Source organism: Ovis canadensis, chromosome 15, assembly GCF_042477335.2.
Source record: "Ovis canadensis isolate MfBH-ARS-UI-01 breed Bighorn chromosome 15, ARS-UI_OviCan_v2, whole genome shotgun sequence".
Lineage (NCBI taxonomy): Eukaryota > Metazoa > Chordata > Mammalia > Artiodactyla > Bovidae > Ovis > Ovis canadensis.
The window spans coordinates 60,532,801-60,558,692 of record NC_091259.1 but is presented as its reverse complement, the minus strand read 5'-3'; the positions used below and the strand labels follow the sequence as shown (position 1 = coordinate 60,558,692).

The window sequence follows — 25,892 nt, the reverse complement described above, 5'->3', positions numbered from 1 at the left end:
TTCAAATGTACAGTTGCACTCATTTCACACACTAGCAAAGTAATGCTCAAAATCCTTCAAGCTAGGCTTCAATAGTATGTGAACTTAGAACTTCCAGATATACAAGCTGGATTTAGAGAAGGCAGAGGAACCAGAGGTCAAATTGCCAACATCCATTGGATCACAAAACTAGAAAATTCCAGAAAAACATCTGCTTCATTGAATACTGTAAAGCCTTTGACTGTGTAGATCACAACAAACTGGAAAATTCTGAAAGAGGTGGGAATACCAGACCACCTTACCTGCCTCCTGTAAAACCTGTATGCAGGTCAAGAAGCAACAATTAGAACCGGACATGGAACAATGGACTGGTTCCAAATTGGGAAAGCAGTACATCAAGGCTGTATATTATCACCCTGCTTATTTAACTTATATGTAGAGTACATCATGCAAAATGCTGGGCTGGATGAAGCGGAAGCTGGAATCAGGATTGCTGGGAGAAATACCAATAACCTTAGATATGCAGATAACACCACCCTAATGGCAGAAAGTGAAGAGGAATTAAAGAGCCTCTTGATGAAGGTGAAAGAGGAGAGTGAAAAGGCTGACTTAAAACTCAACATTGAAAAAACTAAGATCATGGCATACAGTTCCATCACTTCATGGTGAATAGGTGGGGAAACAATAGAAACAGTGACAGACTTTATTTTCTTGGGCTCCAGATTTACTGCAGATGGTGATTGTAGCCATGTAGCTCACTCCTTGGAAGAAAAGCAATGGCAAATCTAGACATCATATTGAAAAGCCAGAGACATTACTTTGCCTACAAAGGTCCGTATAGTCAAAGCTAGTTTTTCCAGTAGTCATGTATAGCTGTGAGAGCTGGACAATAAATAAGGCTGAGCACCAAAGAATGGATACTTTGAACTGTGGTGTTGGAAAAGACTCTTGAGAGTCCCCTGGACATCATGGAGATCAAACGAGTCAAATCATAAAGGAATTCAGCCCTGAATGTTCATTGGAAAGACTGATGCTGATGCTGAAGCTTCAATACTTTGGCCACCTGATGTGAAGAGCTGACTCATTGCAAAAGACTCTCATGCTGCAAAGAATTGAGGGCAGGAGGAGAAGGGACGACAGTGGATGAGATGGTTGGGTGGCATCACCGACTCAACAGACATGAGTTTGAACAAGCTCCAGGAGTTGGTGATGGACAGGGAAGTCTGGCGTGCTGCAGTCATGGGGTCACAAAGAGTTGAATGCGACTGAACTGAACTGACTGAAATACAAAAATGAATTTGCAAAATAATATCTTAGATAAATAAGATATTAAAAACAGTGAATATTCTTTGGCTCCTCAACCAGGAGGGATTAACATTTCTTAAAATGTTAATAGGGGGGAAAAGAGATATTAACTGGAATAAGTCAGGTTTGATAGTCATCCATATTATTTATGTATCAATACTTCTCTTATAGAGTTGTGTTCCATTGTATGGATATTACACAGTTTTTATCCATTTGCCTTAGATAAAACAAGGGAGATATCTTTGCCTTGTTCTTGTTCATGGGAGGAAAGCATTTGGTCTTTTCACTGTTAAATATGTTAGATGCAGGTTTTTCATAGATGCCCTTTATCATTGAGAAAGTCCCAAGTTTTCTGATAATTTGATCATAAATGAGTATTGTATTTTATCATACTCAATTGTTGCTAGAGGTTAAAGGTGAGAAGATATGACTACAAAGGGAGTATTTTAGGGGTGATGCAGGTGTTCCATATCTTAAATATGGTGGTGGTCACTTGCATCTAAGCATAGTTTTGGCCTTTCTTGTTGGCTCAGCAGTAAAGAATCCACCTGCCCATGCAGGAGACACTGTTTCTATCCCTGGGTCAGGAAGATCCCCTGGAGGAGGAAATGGCAACCCACTCCAGTATTCTTGCCTGGGAAATCTACTCCAGCTAATTTTTGCCACATTGCAATGGGGACCCAGGATTGTTGGAACTTCTGATTATTCGAGAGAAGCCAGAAATTCAAATTTTTACCTAAAATCTGTTTTTTAAATCACTGTTAAATAATTTTTAAATCTTCACAAATGCTATATTGACCAGCATAAGTCTGAAAAATAGATACACTAGTTTTCTCTCTCTAATACTGATATGTTGTAAATGTAGAAGATGACTGTGGGCAGCTTAGTGCTAAAGAGAGCATTGAGTCATTGAGAGAACACTGAATTGTGTTCTTAAGGATATTTTATTACACATGTGTGAATCATGTGGTATATTCAAGGCATTTGTGGATGGCATGGAATTTAGAAAAGCTGTGATATGTTTGGGCAGTAGAATGATGGTCTGGCAATGGCACCAAAAAGGAGTAAGTCAACCTCCCTTATCCTAGCTAGTAAAAGAAGTAGTTTCCTTTGGAGAAACTTTGGGGGAAATGAGGATACTTTAAGAAAGAGATGTTCAGTTAAAGTGTAAAGTGATAAGGTAGTATGTATCCAATAGAAAATCTACAAGGCTCACTGAAGGGGTTGTCAAAGGAGCATCAGGATGAACTTTGATTGGGGCAGAGCATAACTGCTGTGGACTGAAACGAGGATCTGCCAAGATGAACACAGGAGTGTATTGGGTACACTGTATGGAAACAGAAGGGTTAGGAGTCGAGATCGCTTGGACTGGTAGGAATTGCTGGAACAGTATTCTGTTTTACACCTGCAAAACTTGACTCATGCTTTTTTCTCTGCCTGGAATGTTTTACCTCAGTCCCTGCTCAACTTTATTGCTCATTCATATTTAAGGTTCTGAACTCGAGTGTTTATTTTTCAGTCCTGGAAGCCATCTCTAGCCCTTCTTTCTCACTTCTTCCCCAAGCCCAGACCCCTCTTTCCTGTTTTTGCAGCACCCAGTACACATACTTATTCTTAAAACTCATCATTTTATATTAAAATTACTTCTTGTTAAATTTCCCTACAAGATGGCTTCCCTGGTGGCTCAGATGGTAAAGAATCTGCTTGCAATACAGGAGACCCAGGTTCAATCCCTGAGTTGGAAAGATCCCCTGGAGAAGGTAATGTCCGCCCACTCCAGTATCCTTGCCTGGAGAATTCCATGGACAGAGGAGCCTGGTGGGCTGTAGTCCATGGGGTTGCAAAGAGTCGGACACTACTGAGCAGCTAACCCTTTCACTTTCACAAGATACTCTGATCCTGTGGGTCAGATTCCATGTTTTATTATCTCTTTGCCCCAGGCAGGTAGCACAGAACTTGGCACTGAACTGATCTCAAAAAATACTTGTTAATTGAACAAAGGAGTTAGACCAGCACCTGTATTTTCATTGTAAAGTAGGTGTGGCGGGTACCTGGACTTGCCTTTTTTCCCCCCTCACTGGTAATAAAGACCTTTGAGTTGTTTCGTAACTAGGTCAAATTTTTTAAGGAAAAAGCAAAACTATGACCAGCCAGTAGGTCATTGTTAATGCCAGGGACTCTATCTTTATTCTCAGTGTCTCCTTTGTTTTTAGAATACAGTGGCAGTCTTCTGGCAAGTGATGAATGGTAGGGGACAATTTTCTGACGCATTTGGGCAGCGAGGATTTTATGTGATCCTCTTAGAGCAATGACTGCATGAAGTATTTATCCCACTGCATTCTGGTCATTTGTAGAAAATCTTGATGAATAGATTTGAAGGACTTTGTGCTACCTTCATAAACAAAGTTCTCATCAAGACCCAGGTGTGTTTATTGAGTCTCTGCCTTCACAATTTCTCCACACAAATTACTCCATTGACTTCTTAAAATGTTTAACTGCAGTCTTTCATTTTGGCCTTAGGCCATTTATCATTATGTAACTCTCCGGCTCCTTTAACAATTCCTCTGCTTTCTATGTCATTGTAGCCTAACTTTCAACACTGCTCTTCTTTTCTTTGGGGGAGTACATTATTCAGTTTCTTCTCTAAAGTTTTGCTTTAGGCTGTTTTACTTCTTACTCCCCCATTAGACTTTGTTTAGCTTTTCGGAGAACTGGAGAGTTTTTCAGTAGAGGGCCTGAATTCAGTGGAGTGAGATGATAAAACTTCAAGAAAACTAAAAGTTTACATCTTACTGTTCTTCCTCTTCACCCTGCCTCCTCCCCAGCATAGAACTAGGGCCTTATTTTTCTCAAATGACCAGCAATAAGGATGCAACAAGTTGTTTTTTTATTTGTCAGACCATTAGTCATTGTGTGTACTAAGTGTGTGCTTATTCTGATTAGTCTACAGAAACATGAATAAGACAGTCCATGCCTTCGAGAAATTCATAATCTAATTAGGATAACAAATAAACTGAAAGTACAAATACCTCCTTTAAGCATCTGCTTTTTTTTAATCTTCAAATTAGGATAATATACTTTAATAACAATTATATCATCGCATCAGCTTCTCTATGTGAGGAATGTAGCACAGTTTCTGACCTCTTATAGTATTCAATAAATGGAGGTTATATGAATGGATAGATACAGAGTAAGTAGAAAAATGGAAAACGGAGTGGCCATAACGTCTCTTCCTAGACACAAAAAAGTTTTCATAGAGGAAGTAATACTGGAGGAGATCTGCATATAGAGGCATAAAGGAATGAAATATAAGGTAAATTTAGAAAACTCTTAAGTAATTAGTAAATCTAGGAGAGGGATGGGGAGGAGAGCACAGTGAGAGATGAGACTTCTGATGTAGGCAGGAATTTGAACTTGATCCTATAAGAAATGGGGGTCATTAATTAATATTAAACAGTTTAAAAATTAACCAATGCTAAAAAATAAAACTTCTAATACATGTCTCTTTCAGGTCTCACTTGCCCTGGAGCCTTTGTCAGAAACTTATGACAGCTATAATCCTCTTCCTACCACAGAAAATGTGCTTTTATCTGAGCAGGGATTCAGAGAATATTCTGAAGCAAGCAATACTCAATTTCTGGTTCCATCAAGGATCCCTACTACCAAAACTGATGGAAAAGATTTAGCAGCTAATAGCAGTAGGTCAACCCCGCCAAGGTAATTACCACACCTAATACCAATCAGTCTGTCAGCTAACTCCCACTGAATGCATAATTTTTGTCTTTCATTTGAGGTTGCTTAAAAGACTAAAGGTAGTCATTTCACCAAATAAGTATTAAGTACTCACTGTTTCCTGGTGCTGGGCATAGAAATTAATGAGGCAGTTCCTGTTTTGAAGAAGGCTCATAATCTAGTGAGGAGGCCAATACACAGATAAATAAGTATGTCTAAGTCATATAGAGATGCTATGATAGATGTGCAATGAGGGAAAGAGGGGAAAGGCAGTGTTTTATGAAAGGGAATGAAGGAAGAAAGATAGATTTTGATTTTAAGTAGTTATCAGGCATTTGCTTTGTGTCACGCTCAGCACTGAGCTCTTTGTTTCATTGTCTCACTTTAGCCACAACCATACCGTAGGTAAAACATCAATTATTTATTTCATTTGGGAGATGAAAACAGATTTACAAAGTCTGAGCTACACTGCTATACGCCAGTGATCCCCTTTCTGTCTCTGATGAAGCATAATGTTACCATGACGGTTAATATACTGCTGAAGTTCTCCTTTATTTTAAAACAGGGGGAAAGACCACTTGTACTTTGCAGAGAACTCTGATACAGTAAAGGACTCTTTCTCTGGACTCCAGCACCATCTTAATTCAGGACAGAGTTTAGAGTCTGTGACTCTGAAAGGCAAAGCCCCATGGAAGCAGATGTCCCTTCTCAACAGTTCTGAATTCCAGCCTCAAATTAGCACAGTTGTCAAGAGTCACAGTGACTCATGCGTTCTTTCTTCAAACAACCCCCCTACCAAGGACCTTCTTTCAGGTATGAATGTATCTGTGAACTGAGACTAAGCTATGTTTACTGGGACTCTGCTCGTTAAGCAACGTACAAAGAGAAACAAGACTTCTGTTTGAACTAAATAGGCAAATAAAAGTGAGTAATCTTACTAGAGTCCAGAATCTCTAACCATTGCATGGCAGCTCTATTAAACCACTGAATTACTTATAAATAATTATTGGGTGCTTATAATTTTAAGTTTAGAGAAGGCCATTTAAAGTGAACCTGAGTGTGCAAGAAAAGTCTTTATCACAGAAAAATATTCGTCCTTGTTTTTTCCCAGATAATTCAAAGGGAATAAGAATTTTGTCTCCTCATCAGAGTTTACTTATACCATTGTGCAGAGGCTAGTACTAAATCTGTTTCATATTCTGAAAATTGTTGGTTTCATTGGGAACATTCATTGCACAAAAACTGCTAATCTTAAGCCTGGGAGTTAAATATGACTGACAGCCAAACAGAAAGGAGTAGTACCTGTGTAAGAACTTAGACTGAAATTTTAAAAGAAAATAGCAACTGAATCGGATCACTTCATGTTGGAGAGTGGTATTCTAAAAGCAGTTTTGGTACCTTGTGTTGCACTGCAATGGTCAGCCATATATCTCTGTGACATCAACAGCATGACATGAATTTGTTGCCATCCTCACAAGTAAAATTTCCAAAGTAGAATATCTATGACAGTAGTAGAAAAATCTTTTAAATTAAAACTGCTTGGGTACATAATTTTCATTAATAAGGATTTTTTTTAATGAAGAAAAACATTGTGTTCATTATTTTTCAACTAAAGTGTCTGTGATCTCCTATTTTTAAAAATATATCCTGATTATAATATTTTATGCTTTAATGTAACCCTAGGCTGCACTAACGAAAATTGTCCCACTATACTCAGCACTTGTCATCTCACACCTGGAATGTTTTGTATAGACCTGGAAACCAGACTTTGAGAACCAGGCTTTCATTAAGCAGTTGCTTCTTCAGTGCTTATCAAATGTCTAACACGCTTCTAGGTGTGAGGAATACAGCAATTTATTTTTTTTTTAAGGCCCAAAATCTTACCCTATGGATCTTCTATTCTAGATGGGAACAGATGATAAACTAGGTGTATGTAGTGTTAGATGGTGATAACGGCAGTTGTGAAAAATGAAGCAGGGAAAAAGAGGGAATGCTGTTTCATGCATCTTGGCAAAGGAAGGCCCCTTTAAGAAGTTAATATTAAAGATCTATAGAAGATGAGTTCCTTCTAAGGAGAGTATCTACACTAGAGTACTAATTTCACATGCTAGCAAGGTAAGGCTCAAAATCCTTCAAGCTAGGCTTTAGCAGTACATGAACTAAGAACTTCCAGATGTACAACCTGGATTTAGAAAAGGCAGAGGAACCAGAGATCAAACTGCCAACATCCGTTGGATCATTGAAAAAGCGAGAGAGTTCCAGAAAAACATCTACTACTGCTTTATTGACTGTGCCAAAGCCTTTGACTGTGTGGATCACAACAAACTGTAGAAAATTCTTAAAGAGATGGGAATACCAGACCAGCTTACCTGCCTCCTGAGAAATCTGTGTGCAGGTCAAGAAGCAACAGTTAGAACTGTACATGGAACAACAGACTGGTTCCATATTGGGATAGGAGTGTGTCAAGGCTTGTCACCCTGCTTATTTAACTTCTATGCAGAGTACATTATGAGAAACACTGGGCTGGATGAAGCACAAGCTGGAATCAGGATTGCCAGGGGAAATGTCAATAACCTTAGATACGCACATGAAACCATCCTAATGGCAGAATGCAAAGAGGAACCTAAGAGCCTCTTGATGAAAGTCAAAGAGGAGAGTGAAAAAGCTGCCTTAAAACTCAACATTCAAAAAACTAAGATCATGGCTTCTGGTCCTGTCACTTCATGGCAAATAGATGGGGGAAAAATGGACAGTGAGAGACTTTATTTTCTTGTGCTCCAAAATCACTGTGGACGGTGACCGCAGCCATGAAATTAAAAGACACTTGATCCTTGGAACAAAAGCTATAACAAACCTAGAGAGAGTACTAATTAGCAGAGGCATTACTTTGCCCACAAAGATCTGTCTAGTCAAAACTATGGTTTTTCCAGTTGTCATGTACAGTTGTGAGAGTTGGACCATAAAGAAGGCTGAGCACTGAAGAATGGATGCTTTCAAACTGTGGTGCTGGAGAAGACTCTTGAGAGTCCCTTGGGTAACAGAGAGATCAACCCAGTCAATCCTAAAGGAAATCAGTCTGGAATATTCACTGGAAGGACTGACGCTGAAGCTGACGCTCCAATAGTTTGGCTACTTGATGCAAAGAGCGGATTCATTGGAAGAAGACCCTGATACTGGGAAAGATTGAGAGCAGGAGGAGAAGGGGGCAACAGAGGACGAGGTAGTTGGATGGCATCACTAACACAATGGACATGAGTTTGAGCAGACTCCAGAAGATCGTGAAGGACAAGGAGCCTGGTGTGCAGCAGTCCATAGGGTCCCAAAGAGTTGGACATGACCGACTGAACAACAACTTAGACTAGGGAAGGAACCACCACGAGATATTTAGCATTAAGAAAACAGCTAAACAGCTACCATTTATTGAGTATCCATTATTGCTAGCTACTATGCCAGGTGCCTTATACACTTAACAGAAACCAAGTGAGATTGTGATTGTTCTGTTCAATCGCTCAGTCGTGTCTGACTCCTTGCGACCCCATGGACTGCAGCACGCCAGGCCTCCCTGTCTGTCACCAACTCCCGCAGTTCACTCAAACTCATGTCTGTTGAGTCGATGATGCCATCCAACCATCTCATCCTCTGTCGTTCCCTTTTGTTCCCACCTTCAATCTTTCCCAGCATCAGGGTCTTTTCAAATGAGTCAGTTCTTTGCATCAGGTGGCCAAAGTATTGGAGTATCAGCTTCAACATCAGTCCTTCCAATGAATATTCAGGACTGATCTCCTTTAGGATGGACTGGTTGGATCTCCTCGCAGTCCAAGGGACTCTGAAGAATCTTCTCCAACACCACAGTTCAAAAGCATCAGTTCTTCAGCACTCAGCTTTCTTTATAGTCCAGCTCTCACATCCATACATAACTACTGGAAAAACCATAACCTTGACTAGACGGACCTTTGTTGGCAAAGTAATGTCTCTGCTTTTTAATATGCTGTCTAGGTTGGTCATAAATTTTCTTCCAAGGAGTAAGCGTCTTTTAATCGGATTGTTATTCCTTTTAATGGGATTGTTATCCCTATTTTAAAATGAAGACATGGGCTCACTTGGAGTTTCTGTTCTATCAAGGGGGAGAGCTGCTTCTTGGCTCCAGTTCATTGTTATCTTGGACTCTAAGGCAAGTCCTTTGCTTCAGTCCTGTTGTACGTTCATTGTTTTCTTAGACCTGCTTTAAAAAAGAAAAAATCAAGAACTCTGCTGGCTAACTGTTCAAGCCAAACAAAGTATGCCAGCTGCAACCCATGGGCTGCCAATGTGCAAATCTCTTCCATAAGGGTTACTGGGATCATTGGGTTTAAACATAAAACATGACAGATTGTGACTAAGTCTAAGTTAATAGTCCAGTATTCCTACCTGTGCAAAAATGGGAAAGGATAGCTTTAAGAGAGAGTGAATTCTTTATCACTGATAATGGTCAAGTGTGGACTGGATAACTTTGTGATGGGACTCTTACAGATGGGATTAAATCACCAAGTAGACGTCTATCTTTAAGATCCCTTCCAACCACAAGACTGTGGAGAATGAAGATTTAAGTGGACCACTTTAGTAAGAAGGTCTAGAGCTAAGGTCATGGAGGATTATAATACATAAACCTAACCACCTTCCTGGTCTTTATTAAAATGACCTCATAAAAGGGGATACAGAGCTAAATTAGTCATCAAGCTAGGATTTATAAAACACTAACTATACTTCCCTGGTGGCTCAGACAGTAAAGCGTCTGTCTACAATGCAGAAGACCAGGGTTTGAGCCCTGGGTTGGGAAGATCCCCTGGAGAAGGAAATGGCAATCCACTCCAGTACTATTACCTGGAAAATCCCATGGACAGAGGAGCCTGGTAGGCCCCAGTCTATGGGGTCGCAAGAAGTCAGACACGACTGAGCGACTTCACTTTCACTTTCCAGCTATACATCCTACTTATAAGAGTTGGGATTTAGAATAGATAGCAAGGAGTAGGAGCAAAAACCAGAAGCTTTATACCTCCCTGTTTAGCAAGGGCTGTGCCCCTGACATGTAAGAAATAAACAAGGGAAACATTAGTCCTAAACTCACAAGTGCCTTTCCTTTGTGTTCAGAAAATGATTATTGAGTTGACGTGCAGGCAGATCCTATGACAGCTTTCTTAGTGTGGAAACCAGCTTCCTCTTATAAAGAGGAGATAAGGTGTTTTTGTTGCCATGCCTTAGACTTTAGAGAAACTTTTCTAAGACTGCTTGTTTCAAGGAAGAAACCAATCAATGAAAGCCAATCAGTGAACCATCCTTGCTCAGATTTGTTCATTTGTTGCCATCAGTGTTTCTTTTTTAAAATATGCTATTGGAAAGAATCTTCAGTGCCTGTTCTTATTCAGATGTTAATAACTAATTAAATCACTTTTAAAATATTACCATTTCAGAGAAATTTTTATTTAGCAAAAAAATGCAATTCAACAGAAAGCTTTTGAGTGCCTATTTTATGTCAGCCATTGTTTTGAGTATTGGGGTTACAGTGAGAAATGAGTCCCTGACCTTAATGAATTCATTCTAGTAAGAGAAATAGACTCTAAAGCCGATATGGTATAATTATATATGATATATACAACAGTGGAAGTATTTATTAAAACATTTAATCAGGGAGGGAAATGGGAAGAAGGTTCAAGAGGGAGGGGACATATATATACCTATGACAGATTCATGTTGAGGTTTGACAGAAAACAACAAAATTCTGTAAAGCAGTTATCCTTCAATTAAAAAAATGAATGAAGTGAAAGTCACTCAGTCATGTCCAATTCTTTGTGACTCCATGGACTATACAGTCCATGGAATTCTCTAGGCCAGAATACTGGAATGGGTAGCCTTTCCCTTCTCCAGGGGATCTTCCCAACCCAGGTCTCCTCCATTGCAGGCGGTTTCTTTACTAGCTGAGCCACAAGGGAAGCCAAAAAAAAAATTTTTTTAATCAAATTCCTGATACGTACCAGGCAACAAGGATACAGAGACTCACAAAAGCCAGTCCATCACCTCAAAGTTGATTGGGTGAGATAAACAATTTTAATATTGCATGATAATTCTTTGATGGAATGGAATACCTAGAACTTTGAGAGTACAAAGGAAGTATTGTATTTAAGGAATTAAAAACAGTTGTGTATGAGTAGATCATGAAGTACCAAGACTCTGTCTCTGGACAATAGTCCATGTCAGTTTTCCATGTCAGTAGAAAAACTATTTTTCTACATGGCCCTAAAGTCAAATGAAGTTTATTATTGACACTGCTTTTCATTAACTACTTTATTCATAAAGCATTTATTGAGTGTGCCTACCTCATTAAAGATCTTTAAACCATATCAAATTAAGCCAAGTATTAACTGGAAACTAAAACAAGGAGGACTACATGTCATATAACAAGCTTCTTTTTCTTTTTTTTTAATTAATTTATTTTAATTGGAGACTAATTACTTCACAATATTGTGGTGGTTTTTGCCATACATTGACATGAATAAGCCACAGATGTACATATGTCCCCCCACCCTGCCCCGAACCCCCCTTCCCACTTCCCTCCCCATCCCATCCCTCTGGGTCATCCCAGTATACTGGCTTGGAGTGCCTTATTTCATGCATCAAACTTGGACTGGTCATCTGTTTCACATATGGTAATATACATGTTTCAGTGCTGTTCTCTCAAATCATCCCACCCTCACCTTCTCCCAGAGTCCAAAAGTCTGTTCTGCCTCTTTTGTTCTCTTGCATATAAGGTCATTGTTACCATCTTTCTAAATTCCATGTATATGCATTAGTATACTGTATTGGTGTTTTTCTTTCTGACTGACTTCACTCTGTATAATAGGCTCCGGTTTCATTCACCTCTTTAGAACTGACTTAAATGTATTGTTTTTAATAGCTGAGTAATACTCCATTGTGTATATGTACCACAACTTTCTTATCCATTCATCTGCCAGTGGACATCTAGGTTGCTTCCATGTCCTGGCTATTGTAAACAGTGCTGCAGTGAACACTGGGGTACACGTCTCTCTTCCAGTTCTGGTTTCCTCAGTGTTTTTGCCCAGCAGTGGGATTGCTAGGTCATATGGCAGTTCGATTTCCAGTTTTTTAAGGACGATTCCTTTGGAGGGAATGATGCTGAAGCTGAAACTCCAGTACTTTGGCCACCTCACGCGAAGAGTTGACTCATTGGAAAAGACTAATGCTGGGAGGGATTGGGGGCAGGAAGAGAAGGGGACGACAGAGGATGAGATGGCTGGATGGCATCACTGACTCGATGGACGTGAATCTGAGTGAACTCTGGGAGTTGATGGACAGGGAGGCGTGGCGTGCTGTGATTCATGGGGTCGCAAAGACTCGGACACGACTGAGCGACTGAACTGAACTGAACTGAACTGAACTGAAGGAACCTCCACACTGTTCTCCGTAGCACCTGTACTAGTTTGCATTCCCACCAACAGTATAAGAGGGTTACCTTTTTTCCACACCTCTCCAGCATTTATTATTGTTTGTAGACTTTTTGATGCAGCCATTCTGACCAGTGTGAAATGGTATTTCATTGTGGTTTTGATTTGCATTTCTCTGATAATGAGTGATGTTGAGCAACTTTTCACGTGTTTGTTAGCCATCTGTATGTCTTTGGAGAAATGTCTGTTTAATTCTTTGGCCCATTTTTTGATTGGGTCATTTGTTTTTCTGGTATTGAGCTGCTTGTATATTTTGAAGATTTATTCTTTGTCAGTTGTTTCATTTGCTATTATTTTCTCCCATTCTGAAAGCTGTCTTTTCACCTTGCTTATAGTTTCCTTCATTGTGCAAAAGCTTTTAAGTTTAATTAAGTCCCATTTGTTTATTTTTGCTTTTATTGCCATTACTCTGGGAGGTGGGTCATAGAGGATCCTGCTGTGATTTATGTCAGAGAGTATTCTGCCTATGTTTTCCTCTAGGAGTTTTATAGTTTCTGGTCTTACATTTAGATCTTTAACCCATTTTGAGTTTATTTTTGTGTATGGTATTAGAAAGTGTTCTAGTTTCATTCTTTTACAAGTGGTTGACCAGTTTTCCCAGCACCACTTGTTAAAGAGATTGTCTTTTCTCCATTGTATATTTTTGCCTCCTCTGTCAAAGGTAAGGTGTCCATAGGTGCGTAGATTCATCTCTGGGCTTTCTATTTTGTTCCATTGATCTATATTTCTGTCTTTGTATAGCAAACTTCTTTAACCAGATTTTCAGTGCTAGCAGACCATGTTTTCCTCATCCTTTCTCATTGAATAAACAAGATAACCATTTTCTGGCTGAATCCCAAAGAGGTTTTTTAAAAAAATAAAAATGCATACAGTGATTTCTGAATGGAATATTATAGAGCCATTATTTATATAGAAAAAAGTTAATGCATATTGTTAAGTGAAAAGGCAGTTATAAAACAGTATACATGATATGCCATTTTTGCAAAAGAAAAAGTTTATATATATATATATATATACACACACATACATACACATACCTGTACAGGAATATGTATGCATAGATTAAAAACTACAGAATATACCAAAATGTAAATCAGTATTCATGGGTAGTGCCATTAATGGGAATATTAATTTTCTATTGCTATATAACAAGTTACCACAAACTTAATGTCTTAAAAATAATACCCATTTATTAGTCACAGTCCTGTGGATCTGAAGTCCAACAAAGGCTAAAATCAAGTTGTCAGTCCAGCTAAATTCTCATCTGAAAGCTCTGCGGGGGGAATTCACTTCCAAGTTCATTCTTGTTGACAGAATCCAGTTCCTTGTTATAATAGGACTAAGTTCCTTGCTGGTGGTCAGCTGGGGTCCACTCTAAGCTCCTAAAGGCCATGTGCATTTCCTGCCATGTGGCCATCTCCATCTTTAAGACAGCAGCGATACATTGCATCCCTCTCATGCTTTAAATCTCTGACTTCATATCCTGCAAACGGCCAGAGAAAACTCTGCTTTATAATGGTTTGGGACGACCAAGATAATCTCCCAATCTTAAGATAGATTGATTTGGAACCATAATTACTTCCATAAAATCCCTTTACAACATTGTCTAGATGAGTAAATCACTAGGAAAAGGCATTTGTATTACCAGTGGCTGGAAATCTGAGAGGAACTATTTTAGAATTCTACGTACATCATTTCTCAGCCTTTTGGCTAAGATCAAGTGAAGAATTTTGCATACCATAATTGGTAACCTTTATTTTTCTTTTACTTATAGTTTCACATAACACATTGAACATATGACATTTCAAGGTTTTGGGGGGTTTGAGTTTTGAGTTTTTAAGCTATATGTTGAATTCTTTATACTAAAAAATGTTGAATGTTTATGGATCTGTTTGGGGTTTTTTTGGCCTGACTACCGTATCTTTTTTATTTTTAGAAGCTATAAAAACTCTAGATCAAGATAGACAAGCACTTGGTATCTAGACTTACTTTACCTCCTAAACAACTGGGGAACCTCAAGAAAATAATAATTCTTCTCAGTATTCCTTGAAATAATGCCAGTGGTCCTAAGCTTTTAAAAAGTCTAAGAAAAGGTGGGGTCATATATGTATAGTGATGTAGAGTCATCCTGGTTATACTGCATGATATATTGGGCAAGTTACGCATTCTCTGTGCCTCAACTTTTTCATCTGGAAAATGAAGGAAATAATAGTACCCATTTCAGAGGATTGTTGGGAGGGTTAAATCAATTCTTGTATATAACATACGTAGAGAAGTGCCCAGAAAGTGGTAAGGGTTCAGTAAATGTTATCCACTATAATTGTTGTTACTTAAGGATGGGAAAATTATTTTACTAAATTTATTATGTACAACCACCAGTTGGAAGAGTCAATGTATGTATATAACAACTGCAATAAGGAGGTCAGTCTCTGTGGAATAGAGAGACTCCATTCATTGCTGTAAAGCCAACATCTAAAACAGTTCACATAATAGAAGCTCAGTAAAAATTTGTTGTAAAGTGAATGTCCTCAAGGGATTCTCAACCTAGTGGGGCACAAATAAGCAATTATAGTACACTATAGTAAGTTGTGTGATAGAAGAATGGGGGCTAAATATTGCAACTATTTCTGCTGGATTTAGATTTCTTGTGTTCTGCTTTTGCCCTCTTCAGCTCTGTTAGAACAAGGCAATAAACTGCGTAATGCCATGGTGATTTCTGCAATGAAATCAAGTCCAGATACTAGCATGTTGTTGGAAGAAGTTCATCCTTCTATGAAGGAAGATTTTCTTAGAGCATCATCACAGTAAGTTATGGGATAAACATGAATTCCAATAGTTCATTTCTTAATAGTTGTTAATGTGTCTTTTTTGTCAAGATATGGACTAAATAGTCTTGGAAATGTTCAGCAAGTAATTTTTTAATGTGGTGGGAAAGAAGCCTAAACTAGGAGTTAAGATACTCAAAATCTAGACCTAGGACTGACACTTGCTAAATATGTAAATAGCTAAATCTTGATCTTTCTCAACCAGCATGCTTGTATATAAAATAGGTATATTTTTTCCTCCCTCTCTTACATAAATGAAATGAGATTCTAATGTAGGAAAAGGCTTTGTAAATTGTGAAGTTTTATATATATATTTAAGGTAAAGTCTAAAACATTTCAAGTCTTCCATGTTGAACTGTCTCCATGTATACTTCTCAGCTCATTAAATTCTGATTTAGATTTTCCCATATGTTAGCCACTGAAAACATTTTTTTCCTTCCTTAGAATCAAAGCCTTATCTAGGAATCAAGATAAAGACCACACTGAAGATCACCTCTTCCCTCCAACTGAGAAACATGACACAAAGGCTGATACCAGAGCCATACAGCTGCTGTTGGGCAGGTGAGAGCTCTTAACTCTCTTTTCCTTAAAATTTTCCTCCAGTTTATCGTGTATATTGTTAACAGATTCATCCTCCTAAAGCAACAACACTTCTTTTGAATAACTAAGTCATTCCCTTGTTATTCATTATATATTAAATCATTATTCATTATCTACTAAATGAAAATCCAGTCTTTAGCCTTTTATTCTTAGCTTCACTTATAGAATGGGCTCCAGTCTACCTTTCCATTCTTATTTCTTACCTGTTTCCTTAACTCCAGTGTCAGCAGTGTATAATGAAAAGAACATGGATTTTAAATAGACACAGTTGCAATTTGGGGTCTCTTATTACCTATATGGCCTGTACAGTTAGGCAGGAAAAAAAATAAAAGGGTTCCAAATTGGGAAGGAAGAAGTAAGAGTGTATTCACAAATGACATGATCTGTTATGTAAAAAATCCTAAAGAATCCACTGTGAGACAGATTGTAGGATAACATGATAAGTCAGTTATACTTCTATTTACTTGCAGTGACCAATCAAAAAATAAAATTAAGGGAATTCCCTGGCGATCCATCAGTTAGGACTCAGGGCTTTCACTGCCAGGGCTAGGGTTTGATCCCTGGTCAGGGAACTAAGATCCTACAAGCCATGCAGTAAATAAATAAAATTAAGAAACAATTCATTTATAATAGCATTGACAAGAATAAAATGCAAATAAATTTAGCTGAAGAAGTTTAAAACATAACTGCAAATTGTTGAAAGAAATTAGAGACCTAAATAAATGGGGAAAATCTCATGTTCATGATTCAATAGAAATCCCTGTCAAATTCATAGCTGACTTCTTCATAGATATTGACAAGCTGATTGTAATTACTGTGAAATTACAGGGTACCCAAAATAACCAAAAGAATCTTAAAAAAGAAAAAAATAGAAGAATTTACATTTGCTATTTTAAAACTTACTACAAAGCCAGAGTAAGCCAGTCAGTTTGGTACTGGCATAAGGATAGACATGTAAATAAATGGAATAGAATTGGTAGTCTACAAATAAAGCCATGTCAACTAATATTCAACAATGGTGTCAAGACCAGTAAGTGGAAGAAAGAATTGCCTTTTCAATAAATGGTACTGGGACTGCTGGCTAGCCACATGCAAAAAATGAAGTTGGACCCTCAAACCATATTAAAAAAATTAATTCACTACGAATTAGATAGCTAAATGGAAGAGCTAAAACTATAAAACTCGTAAAACAGAGTAAGTCTATGTAATCTTGAATTTGGAAAAGGATCCTTAGATATGCATCGGAAGTACAACCAACAACAACAAAAGATAGATAAGTTAAACTTAAGAAAATTAAAAATGTTTGGGCTTCAAAAGATACTATTAAGAAGTGAAAAGATAATCACAGAATAGAAGGAAATATTTATAAATCTTATATCTGATAAAAGACATATTAGAATATGTAAGGAACTCAACAACTTAATAACTAAGGCATAAATAATACAATTGAAAAGATAGGCAAAGTTTCTACATAGAGATTTCTCCAAAGAAGATAGTTAGGTGGCTAATATGCATATAAAAGTTGTCAGCACCGTTAGTTATCAGGGAAATGCAAATCGAAACTGTAAACAAGATACTACTTCATACCCACTAGGATCAGTTCAGTTCAGTCGCTCAGTGTCTAACTCTGCAACCCTGTGGATTGCAGCACACCAGGCTTCCCTATCCATCACCAGCTCCTGGAGCTTGCTCAAACTCATGTCCATCAAGTTGGTGATGCCATCCAACCATCTCATCCTCTGTCATCCCCTTCTCCCACCTTCTGTCTTTTCCAGCATCAGGGTCTTTTCCAATGAGTCAGTTCTTCGCATCAGGTGGCCAAAGTATTAGAGTTTCAGCTTCAGCATCAGTCCTTCCAATGAATATTCAGGGCTGGTTTCCCATTAGGATGGGTGAAAGTGAAAGTGAAGTCGCTCAGTCGTATCCGACTCTTTGCGCCCCCGTGGACTGTAGCCTACCAGGCTTCTCTGTCCATGGGATTCTCTAGGCAAGAATACTGGAGTGGGTTACCATTTCCTTCTCCAGGGGATCTTCCCGACCCAGGGATCGAACCCAGGTCTCCCGCGTCGGAGGCAGACGCTTTAACCTCTGAGCCACCAGGGATGGTTAGAATCAAAAAATCAGATTAAGTGTTGGTGAGGCTGTGGAAAATTTGAAATCTTCATAGACGGCTGGTAGCAGTGTAAAATGATGCAGCCACTTTGGAAGATAATCTGTCAGTTCCTCAGATTGTTGCACATCAAGTTATCATGTGACCCAGCAGTTCAACTCCCTAAGTATATATCCAAGGAAAATGAAAACATAAGTCCACACAAAAACATGTACATGAATTTCAATAGTCATAACAGTAAAAAACGTTCATCAACTGATTAGTAGATTTTTTAATGGAGTATTATTTGGCCAGAAAAAGGGAAAAAAATACTGTTAACATGCTGCAGCATGGGTGAACCTTGAAAAATCATGCTAAATGAAAGAAGCCAATCACAAAAGAGGACATAAAGATCAAGAATCCAGCACAGGGACTTCCGTGATGGTCCAGTGGCTAGGAATCCACACTCCCAATGCAGGAAACCAGAGTTTGATCCCTACTTGGGGAACTAGATCCCACATGCCACAGCTAAGAGTTTGCATGCTGCAATTAAAGATCCCACATGCTGCAACCTGAGTGCCACAACTAAGACCCAGTGGAGCCAAAAATAAATAAATGTTGATATATATTTTTTAAAAAGACTTTCCTACGAGCTCCATGGAAGGCAGTGGAGTGTGACTTTCAGGATTCTGAAAACTCTTAATTATCAATCTCAAATTCCATTTCCAGTCAAACTATCAGTCTTGTGAAGGTAGGGTAAAAATATTTTCATACATCCAAGGACTCAAAACATTGCCTCTCTTGCACTAGTTCTCAGGAAACCACAGGCTACTCTCTGCCACAAAGAGAATCTAGAAATAAAGAGCAAGGCTTGGAGTCCAAGAAGCAGGGCATGTAATAGAGAAAAAAGAGAAAAGGAGCTTTATGGTCTGTGTCCATATATAGAGAGCAGACACTGCTTGTGGAATCAGGACAGGGCTTCTGTAGTGATACTTCCTAGGAGAGGAAAGGATAGGTGGAAACACATTTCTCCTGTGTTTGACCAGATCGAGAGGAAATGTTCCATTCTTTTGGAGAGTTCAATAATGAAATAATAATTGTCACATAGAAAGCTACTTTAAACAAAAATTAAGGCAGTTATTAAAACAAGAAAAGCTAGATGTTGTAAAGAAAGTTTAGTAAATTATACTTGGCTCTGATATGATGTTGAAAAGTGAAGTTGCTCAGTCGTGTCCTGCTCTTTGCAACCCTGTGGACTGTAGCCCGCCAGGCTCCTCAGTCCGTGGAATTTTCCAGGCAAGAGTATTGGAGTGGGTTGCCATTTCCTTCTCCAGGGGATCTTCCTGACCCAGGGATTGAACCCAGGTCTCCCAAATTGTAAGCAGATGCTTATAATTTGAAGATAGTGATTGTGTATTATTTTCTTGAGAAAGAAGGGGAAAAAAAGTATAGCAGCTACCTTGGAAGCAGAGTTGAAAGAATTAATTGCAATGCTTAGCGCAGTGTTTGGCACATATTCGGTAATTAACATGTTCATTAAGAATCAATAAGTTCATTTATAGAATATTTATTAAATGCTAATTACTATAAGAGAAACTAAAATATACATGCATTTGTATGATTCTCTTCCTTATTAGTTTACAAACTCTTTATAAGTATCTGTTTTACTTATTTCTCTATTCCACATAGAGCTGATCTTTCCATAAATAACCTAAGTACATATATTTTTGCTAAATAGAAGACATGTTTATGAATTAGTCATTCTTCATAAAAACAGTATATAACATTTAACTCCATTGAATTATAGTCAGTTCTTTACTTTTTTTCCCCTCCCTACTAGACCATGAGCAGCACAAGAGTAGAACAAGTTAGCTTAGCCATCTCTGTACCATTCAGGACTTAACATCATGCCTGGCACATAATAGGTGCCCAGTAAAATGTTTGTTCAGTAAATGAATGAGATCACAATCAGTGTCTGTAATGTATTTTTTGAGTGCTAGTTGTTGACATCCCAGAAGAGGAGGAATATGATATAAAAGTATTAGATAGTCTTCTATATAATGTAAGTCTTCTGTTTCATGTGTTTTTACCCCCCAAAAAAAGAATAACTAAGATGAAACTTCTTTTAAAGCTCTGTTTTATTTTTCTTATTTCTGCAGTGCTGAATTGTCCCAAGGTCGCTATTGGGATGGCCTAGGCTCTCCTCCAGATTCCCCATCTCCTGGGAGTGATGTGTATTGCAGCAGTGAGCCCAGTGACCCTCAGTATGACCAGAGTCTCCTGGAGAACTTATTTTATACAGCACCTGTAAGTTACTGAATCTGAAAGCTTGGGAATTGGAGAAATTAAATAATTACTTCTCTTGTGTTAATCATAGAGTTATTTATATTATTAATGGGTATAGGCACATTACCACTTGCCGGACAGAAAGCTATTCATTTTACATACTTTAATTATAACAACAGTCTGAAAAGGAGGGTGTTACCTTCATTCTACAGATGAGGAGATAAGACTAGTAAGATTAATTATTTTATCCAAGTACACATACAAATAAGTATTAGAACCAAGATTCAAATTCAGGTTTGCCTGAGTCCAAAGCCTATGGTCTTAATATATTGTATGGCTTCCTTAGACCTCTTTGAAGGAAGAGCTAATGTAGGTATACTCTCAGAACCACCCTTGACTGGTATCTTTTCAGATACAGATGTTCCAGAAGTACCTCTACTCATGGGGAACGAATATCCCTACTGATCCTTAAGAAAGAACATTCTCTTTTCAGGCAGTTTTAGCATTTTCCAAGTTCTTTCTTATATCAAGCTATATGTTCCATTCCTTGGTTTAGCATCTTGTAGAGTCTATGGGGCTTCCCAGGTGGCACAGTGGTAAAGAATCCGCCTGCCAGTACAAGAGATACAAGAGACTAGGGTTTGATCCCTGGATTGGGAGGATCCCTTGAACTAGGAAATGGCCACCTGCTCCAGTATTCTTGCCTGGAAAATTCCATGGACAGAGGAGCCTGGCAGGCTACAGTCCATGGAGTCACAAAGAGTCGGACACGACTGAGCCGCACAGAGTATATACAAAATAAGTTCATTTACTGTTCCACAAATAATACTTTTTATTTTTGAAGATCGCTATCATATTCCCCATTTTCTGTTTCTCCAGGTCAGCACAGATACCTGAAATACAATGTAGTTTATATCAGCTCAGTGGAAAGACTGAGAGCTACCAGGGTACAGAAGAAGCAGGGAGAACTTTAAATGAGATTGTCAGGAAGGAGCATCATGAGGGATAAGGGATTTTAACTGAGACTTGAAAAATAGTTTCAGAGCAATAAAGGATGTGAAATAGGAATAGAAAGAATGACCTGTTTAGAGAAGCAGTTTATGTACTACCAGGCATCTAGTTTGATTAGGTAAGAATTCATGTGGAGGGGATATCAACAGGGTGAGCTAGCGCACTGCAACCAGTCTGTGAAAGTATTTGAATATTATGTGAGGGGGAAACGACATGACCTAAATAGTGTTCTAGCAATGTTAACCTAGCAATTATGTAGGAGGCCGGCTGAGAGGAGAATAACAGGAGCAGATAGAAAGCCATTTTTGGTATTGTAAGCATGAGACAGAGAGAAAGACAGAGACAGAAAGAGCCCGGATGAGAGTGGTAGCTACCAGTGGCGTTGGAAAAGAGGAGATGGATTTAAAAGACATTGTGAATTGTTAGGATTTCAAGACTTTCTACAATAAAAGTCATCACTGATACTGTTACCGTAGGAGAAGAGAAAGGGAGCTTACTTTGTTCTTTAATTGGAGGATAATTGCTTTATAACGTTGTGTTGGTTTCTGCTATACAACAACATGAATCAGCCCTAAATATAAATGTATCTCCTCTCTCTTGAGGCTCCCTCCAACCCACCCTATCCCACCCCTCTAGATTGTCACACAGCACCAGATGGAGCTTCCTGTGTTTTACAGCAACTTCACACTAGCTATGAGAACGTACATTGATTACACATTTTCTGTGTGTCAGAGAATTTATGTTACCTGTTATTAAGAGCTGTCCAAAATGTTTTAAATTGATTGTTTCACTTAATTCTTTTGCTAGCCCCATGAGATAATGTCATCTCTTTTACATATCATGAAATAAAGACTTAAGAGATGTTAATGCTAGTAATTATTAATAGGTGGCAGAACTAGAATTCTTACCATAGTCTGGCAAAAAGCCCATGTTTTTCCCCCTAGAACAGATTACCTCCTAAGCCTTGAGCACTGCATTAGAGTGGTGAAAAAAATTAAGTCTTTGCACCCATATAGTTAGGTGATACTGTACAATCATTTTGCCCCAAACTGTGGTAAAAACAGAGGCTTTGGAACCCACGGAGAGCAAGATCTACCTCTATTACTGACAGCTGTAAACCTTGGAGAAAGAAATTGCTACCCAGTCCAGGATTCTTGCCTAGAGAATCCTGCGGACAGCAGAGCCTGGTGGGCTGCCGTCTATGGTGTCGCACAGAGTCAGGCATGACTGAAGTCACTTAGCATGCATGAATGCATTGGAGAAGGAAATGGCAACCCACTCCATTATTCTTGCCTGGAGAATCCCAGGGACAGAGGAGCCTGGTGGGCTGCCGTCTATGGGGTCACACAGAGTCAAACCCGACTGACATGACTTAGCAGCAGTGGCAGCAGCTGTGAGTTTTAAAGGCTCCTAACTTCTCTCAGCATTCATTTTCTCATTTGTAAAAATTAAGATGAGGATGCCTTATAGGAATGTAATAAGTACTAAAAATACACATGCAGCATTTAACATAGTACCAGATACATAGCAGGCAATCAGTAAATAGTCATTGTTATTGTTATTGAGTATTTGAAAGAAGAATCTAATTTTGTTTATTTTCTTTGAACTGAACTTGTAGGTTATTTTTATGAACTTCGGGCTATTTTTGTGTAGCCAAGAGAAACATGGGATTGTCTCCCTAGTATCAGTTTGTTCTTGATTGCTACTTTCAGAGAAATGTTTTCATTACCTCTGTTCCCAAAGCAGTTATCTTTTAGTGCCTCTCTTCTCTTTTCTCTCCCTCAATAGAAATCTGATACCAGCGTCAGTGATATCTTCAGTGAAGATGATGATGTCCCTTCTAAAACAATGAGCCAGTCAAAAGCTCTTGCCAGATCTCCTAAGGTTCTAGAGTCAAATGATCATAAGTCGAAGAAGGAGATGGGTAAGAAAAATAGGTAAGCCTCTTTATGAATGCTTGTTTAGAGGCAAAAACAAGGAAAGATTATTTTCATAAGATCTCCTCATGTGAAATGACCTGTGTTTGCCAACGCTGTCAGACTGGTTAAGTGAATTACAGTAATGCATTAAGTATTGCAATCCTTAAACATGTAATAACACAAGAAGATGGATTTAGTAAAATGATTAAGAGAGAAAGCTGAATTCTGGGTTGTGTTTGTACTCTGTTACACTTAATGTAGAAAGTATACATAAAGAAAGCAAATGAAAAGGAGTACACGAAAGTGATGATAGTAGTTTATATTAAAGTAGTAACTCAAGTAAAGTCTTGTTGAAAACCTGATTCTATAATATCAGTTTCTATACTTGTGTGGAGATAGATAAGCCTTTGGATTACAAGAATGTTTTTATAGTTTTTGAGATTTTTTTCACTGTAAATTAGGACTAAAGCCGTTTCTCAGTCCTTGATAACTTGTGCATTAAGATGCCTGCTGCCCTTCTTTCCTCCTGTTGCCTGTACAAACTAGATCATTTCATATTTGGCTTCTGACAGTCTGCCTCACTACCTGTATGAACTCCTTTCAGAAATCTTGTTGAACAGCAGATGCTATCAAAAACTCCAGAAGATGCTCAAGTGATGACATTAAGTGTGGATAAACTGGCCCTTCTGGGTAGAACACATTCAGCCAGAATCATCATTGAAACAATGGGAGTTCTTCCAGATAGTCCTCAGGATACCTCTGGCAAAAAAACTTTTCCTGGGAGACCACCTAAGCTGACATCAAAAAAGCGGTATGTCTCTCACATGGGAGAACTAAATGTGACATTTCTGGAAAGTATTTGTGATGAAAAGAAATGATTATATTGTACTGTGTTTTCATATGCTTCATCAATCAATAAAATGTACTAAATCTCCCACTAGGTCCCAAGCACTAAAACTCTTGAGAATAAAGAAACTTAGAAGCCAGGCTCTGTTCTTCCATGCCTTACAGTCAGCAGGAGAGAGAAACGTTTGAATGGCTGCTGTAATAGGGCTTTAGGGGCCAAAAGAGATATTTTATATGAAAAGTGCTATAGGAACACAAGATTGGTGAAGGCTTTGAAAAGAGGAAGTCCTCTGAGGACCTGGGGTTCTAAAAACAAGGCCTTGAAAGATATGTAGGCTTTATCAGAAGATAAGTTTGTTGTTTGGTTTTTTAATTGTTTTGATTTTTTTAGCACCTTCTTTGTGGAATATCACTTTCCTGTGGGCTTTTCCAAAAATGGATTGACAAAGACCACTTTGATCACTGAGGTGGTTCGACTTGCATCCAGTAAAATTATAGATGGAGGTAAGAGAGAATTTGATTTCTGCTCCTTAGACATTTTGACTTTGGGAGGATTTGTGAATCTGTAATTACTCATATATTCGTGTATTATCTTAGAATCTTAGAGGTAGAAAGAATTTTGAGGTGACTTTATCTTATTCCTTTTCAAGTGAGGAAACTGGCCCAGGTTTATCCTGTCCTCTGGCTGGCCTCATACAGGGCAGTGACATAGCTGATACTGTAATTCAGAACTTGACTCGTAAATCATGTTCTTATAGCTCTTACGGTTTTTCTCTGCTTCTCTTTTTAAAATATCTTTATCAAGATAACAATTCACATACCATGTCATTCAACCGTTTGAAGTATACAACACAGTGATTTTTAATATATTCACAAGTTGTATAACCATTACCACAATCTTAATTTTAGAGCATTTTTATCTCAACTAAAAGAAATCCCATACTTACTAGCATTCATTCTTCAGTTCCCTCTTAGCCCTCTTTCACTAAGCAACTCCTATCCTACTTTGTCTCAATTTTCCCATCCTGGACATTTGATTTAAGTTGAATCATACAATATGTGATTTTACTGACTGGTTTTTTTGACTTGCAATAATACTTCAACTTTCAGTATTTAAGTTGCTTTCTATACATTGCTATTAAAAACAGTGCTTCAGTGAATAGTATTGCACATACATCATTTCTTATTTGATATATTTCCAGCCCAAATATTAAAAATAAATACCCTTAAAATAAATCCTTATTTGCCCTTAAAAATAGCACCTAAAGTGATTTAAAATACTCTTTAAATGACTTAATAATTACTCTTTCAATTACTTACTAAAATACTCTGTAAATTACCCCACTGGAGTGGGGAGCAATGGCAGCCCACTCCAGTACTCTTGCCTGGAAAATCCCATGGACGGAGGAGTCTGGTAGGCTGCAGTCCATGGGGTCGCTAAGAGTCGGACACAACTGAGCGACGTCACTTTCACTTTTCACTTTCACGCATTGGAGAAGGAAATGGCAACCCACTCGTGTTCTTGCCTGGAGAATCCCAGGGACGGGGGAGCCTGGTGGGCTGCTGTCTCTGGGATCGCACAGAGTCGAACACAACTGAAGTGACTTAGCAGCAGCAGCAAGTTACTGATAGCAACAAAAGGTACTGTATAGGTTTGTTCAAAGCATTTGAGAGTGTATAATTGATTCTGCTGGCTGAAGTATGTTTGAGAAGCTTTAACACAATTAATCTGTTTTTATCAAACCCCAATGCAAACAAAAATGTTGGATTCTTTTCTCAGGTCTTCCCTCTTCTACCTTCTCTC

The 25,892-nt window shown here is 38.4% G+C and overlaps 1 protein-coding gene across 2 annotated transcripts in view; it reads left to right on the top strand.

Annotated features, from left to right (window-relative positions):
• C2CD3 (C2 domain containing 3 centriole elongation regulator) overlaps window positions 1–25,892 on the top strand; it is a 121,398-nt gene that overhangs the window by 10,566 nt on the left and 84,940 nt on the right. For both annotated transcript variants that reach the window (XR_011249155.1, XM_069553014.1), the window contains exons 4-11: window positions 4,796–5,001; window positions 5,582–5,829; window positions 15,184–15,316; window positions 15,782–15,898; window positions 20,186–20,333; window positions 23,112–23,260; window positions 23,847–24,053; window positions 24,480–24,592. Coding sequence is in view for 1 of the 2 variants with exons in the window: in XM_069553014.1 (XP_069409115.1) it covers window positions 4,796–5,001; window positions 5,582–5,829; window positions 15,184–15,316; window positions 15,782–15,898; window positions 20,186–20,333; window positions 23,112–23,260; window positions 23,847–24,053; window positions 24,480–24,592 (1,321 nt within the window). In the remaining variant the exon portion in view is untranslated. The remainder of the gene's footprint in view (window positions 1–4,795; window positions 5,002–5,581; window positions 5,830–15,183; window positions 15,317–15,781; window positions 15,899–20,185; window positions 20,334–23,111; window positions 23,261–23,846; window positions 24,054–24,479; window positions 24,593–25,892) is intronic.